The sequence below is a fragment of the Morus notabilis genome, unplaced genomic scaffold (assembly GCF_000414095.1).
Source record: "Morus notabilis unplaced genomic scaffold, ASM41409v2 Scaffold1842, whole genome shotgun sequence".
In the NCBI taxonomy this organism is placed as follows: Eukaryota; Viridiplantae; Streptophyta; class Magnoliopsida; order Rosales; family Moraceae; genus Morus; species Morus notabilis.
In genome coordinates, this window is record NW_010358064.1 from 37,489 (window position 1) to 41,363 (window position 3,875).

The following is a 3,875-nucleotide window of genomic DNA, read 5'->3' on the forward strand; positions in this document are numbered from 1 at the left end:
TTTTATGATTTTCTTTATTTTTCGTCTTTGAAAAATAAAATAAAATAAAAATGATGTTAAAATGTTCTGAAATTTTACAGACACGGTCCTTACATTTTTCTGGGCATGCCTGCAAAAATTAGCCCCAAAAAATGATAAAAAAAGTAAAACGCTGTGAAAAAACCCCTGGACCGCGTAGTGGGCGCCCAAAGGCCAGGATGGGTCAAAAGTTTATATTTTTATTTAAATTTTACTTTCTAAAATTAATATACGATTTTTAAGAATTAATACAACAAACGGCACCATTTTTTGATGAATATTCTAGTTTTATGATTTTCTTTATTTTGTGTGACTATCATCACATCTTTCCAACACACTTGATAAGGTGCATTCATTCATAAACCCACTCTTAAACTAATTGCTCACCATACAACTACCATACACAGATTTGAGCTGCTGAATTCAGAAAAGCATCGAGTGGTTTGGATACATATAAAAGCTTCCGTAATTACAAATTTTTTCGGAAACTATTCAAATTCAATAACAGCCCCAAGGATAAGGTCCACATTACAATGAATAGCATAGGCCAAATTCCAAACACGATCATTCGTCCAGAAACACATACACAGATACAGAAGAATGGCTCATGTCAGCTGGTGCTTTAGCCAATATGCCAATCATATTTTCAAGTAGGGGCATCCCCGTATTACTGCTGGCTAGTCCACATACCACACAGCAAATAGTCCAAATATCATTGTCTGCATTGCAAGGTAAGAGTGAGGACATTAAATGATAGTGCTTCCCATAGAAACAGCAAGAGCAAAAGCAACATCAACATCCATAAGCGAAACAAATAATATATTCTCATACCTCCATACAGTTGACTAGAAGTAGGCGGACAAGAACTAGTCATCATCCTCAGACGTCACATCTTTCTTCCCAATCTGCCAGCGAAAAAATTATTTACGTCAAGTTTTTACGGAGAAAAAAGGAACAAATAATTGCGTATAAAGACCTACAAATCAGCCATATTACTTTAGTGAGTTGAGTATAACATAGTAGTTTCCACTTTCCGCAATCTTCATTGCCATTAGCACTTTTTTTGTTTTTGGACTCATCCCTTGACTTTACCCATCTGTCATATCATCACATTATTTCCTGCCCATACACCTTTGCCCCCTATAATGCTCCCAAGAAATTAAGCACATTCTGAAAGCTAACAATTTTTAATTTCCAATAGAAAGATGGGCATGGGAAAACATCAACGCTAACCAAGGCGCATAGATACTCTAAACATAGGTAACAATCGTAGTACAAAAAGACAACGAACCCAAGCTCCACTCTAAGCTAAGAGAAACAGTCAACTTACTCCAGAACAGATTGTAATCTGCAAATTCCTGTTTTTAAAGTCTCAAATATGAATAATAAAATTAAAGGCAGAGCTATCTCCACCTATTTTCCATGAATGTTACATTGCTAAAAACGCCAAAGCAGATCATCTTAAAGATTAGTGAAGAATTGTTCTTTGCACACTAAAACCCCCACTCTTGGTCCCCCAAAAAAAAAAAAAATATATATATATATATATATACACAAAAATCAGAGGGCTATCTCCAAACAATACCTCTTCTATGTATTCTTTTATCTTCTCAGCTACAGGCCCGTCCAAAGCTCTCTCAGCGAGCTCATAAAATAAGTTATTGCTTTCCGGTCCATTTACTTTATATTTCTGCAAATATCTACAAGTGGAAAAATAATTTTGAGATAGATGCGTGTAAATTAAAAGCAATGAAATGAACAATTTTTTGTGGAGTAAAAAGTTCCAACCTTTGCTGCACAAGTGTCTCAAGTGCCTGATTGGTATTTCCAAGGACAGGGTGATTTTCAGTACTTTCGTCCAATCCCATTCGCTTCAAGTGATGCCAAAGGCTCTCTGCAGTTCCCATCAAAACAAGAAGAAAACCACATTACGATATAGAAGCAGCACAAAAGACTAATTAACAAAGAGAATGAACAATTGCCCATGAAAATGGTTGATCATATTATGCCACAAATACAACAATACACCATATAATTTGCTAGACATATTTTGCAAGAAAATTACCACCTTTTTTAAATTTCGGAACATCGAAAAACCAGCGAAAATCACTTACCTTCAGCAATTTTGCCACCAGAGAGATGCACAATACTAATCACGACGAATGCAAAACCAGTCAAGTGAGCTGCATTATCACCCTCCACAAATTTCCTATACACGTCGGCGGGCAATTTACTCATTAAAACATAAGATTTCGCATCAGTAGAACCTGGAACAAACAACATATAGATATAGTCAAAAGCCAAAACAGAGAAACAAACCAAAATCGAAAGAATCAGTGGTCAATTGGATCCTCTCACTTTGCTGGGAAGACCGGCCCTGATTGGCCAAAGAAGGACGAGAGCGTTGAAGCTCCCTCATTTCGTAGCCGAAAATGCTCGCGAGCTTTGCGGCGGCCTCGTTGATGACTAATCCTGGAAGAGCGCGTTGGCGGTAGATCTTGGTGACGATCTGCGTGAGCTCCTCTCTCTTGATCGGACAGCCTCCGGTTTGGTGGGTCTTGAAGAGCACGTAGCGGATTACTTCCGCCACAAGCCTGTCCTTCTCCTGTGGTTTCGCAAGGCATGGTTAGTGTGCATTATTGGAAGTTAGTGAAATAAAATTTTTTGGGAGAAAATGGGGAGGAGATTGGGCACCTCGTTGGAGACATCGAATTGGGACAAATCTTCGGCAGAGGACGCCATTGTTGAACTTGAGAGCAGAAAGACTGGGTTTTGCGAGCTTTTTTCTTCTCTGCGACGGCCGTACAACAGGGGCGGTTGAGAGTGAGAGAAAAGGAAGGGAATTCGGAAACCCTAGAGGCTCGCTAGACCTCTTTGAACGTCTCCCTTTCGCGTCGTACTCTTCCGAGATCTAATGGCGGGAAAATCTGCCAATTGTAGGTGTGATCCGAGGGTAATAGTGATGAGTGGGAGAATTAAAGAGCAGAATTCGAGTTGAGATGTGAGAGCTTTTTACTGTAGTAAAAAAAAATTAGATGTGATTGTTTGTGAGAGTTTTTTACTGTAAAAAAACTCGAGTTGAGATGTGAGAGCTTTTTATTGTAGTAAAAAAAAATTAGATGTGATTGTTTGTGAGAGCTTTTTACTGTAAAAAAACTCGAATTCTAAACTCGAATCAGCGAAGTGAACGGAGTCCAGGGTATTTAAAAAGAAACTCTCAAATATGAGGATATCAATTTGATAAATTGTTAAACTCGGGTAATAAAATGGTATTTTACCAAGGGGTTAAGAACATTACTAGGTCTCCATGCACTAATCAATATTCGATTTTAGTCTATCTATTGTGAAATGCGCTATTAACTCCTTTAGGCAATGTTTGATTGGAAAGAAATTACTCAAATAGGAATGAGGGAATGAGTAGGAAGAAGATACTTCTCCCATTGTATTTATTAGTATGAGAAGAAAAAAAATCATCTCGCATAATCCATGCAAATTGGGAGTGCTTTTATGGATGATTTCGGATCCCTTGCCTAATCAAATAGCTCCCTTAAAGTGTTTTAATTAATTAATTTTTTTTTTTATAAAACCTAAGTTTTCACGGTTGCCGATGCAATCACTATATACATGAGTGCATTAAAATTATGAGGACTCCTAATTTTGCTTTTTTTTTTTTTTATAATTCTATTTTTGCTTTTATTGCAATGATATAATCAATATGATTTACAAATTTTACTTTTTATTTGGGACGAATTGTATTATAATAACTACACATATGATACAATGACATATTAACAAAAAACAATGCTATTATTAAAAGCTCCAAAATAACTTCTCATATTTTTAGGAAAGCTCTTCCG

The 3,875-nt window shown here is 36.8% G+C and overlaps 1 protein-coding gene across 1 annotated transcript; it reads right to left on the minus strand.

Annotated features, from left to right (window-relative positions):
- Positions 1–357: 357 nt before the first annotated feature.
- On the minus strand, positions 358–2,948 carry LOC21386636 (MAGE-like protein 2). The gene is made up of 7 exons (XM_010091573.2): positions 2,713–2,948; positions 2,377–2,623; positions 2,133–2,285; positions 1,807–1,912; positions 1,604–1,718; positions 850–923; positions 358–737 (listed from the first exon to the last, which is right to left on the minus strand). The coding sequence occupies exons 1-6, from the start codon at positions 2,758–2,760 to the stop codon at positions 885–887; spliced, it is 708 nt and encodes a 235-aa protein (XP_010089875.1). The 5' UTR covers positions 2,761–2,948; the 3' UTR covers positions 358–737; positions 850–884.
- Positions 2,949–3,875: the final 927 nt, after the last annotated feature.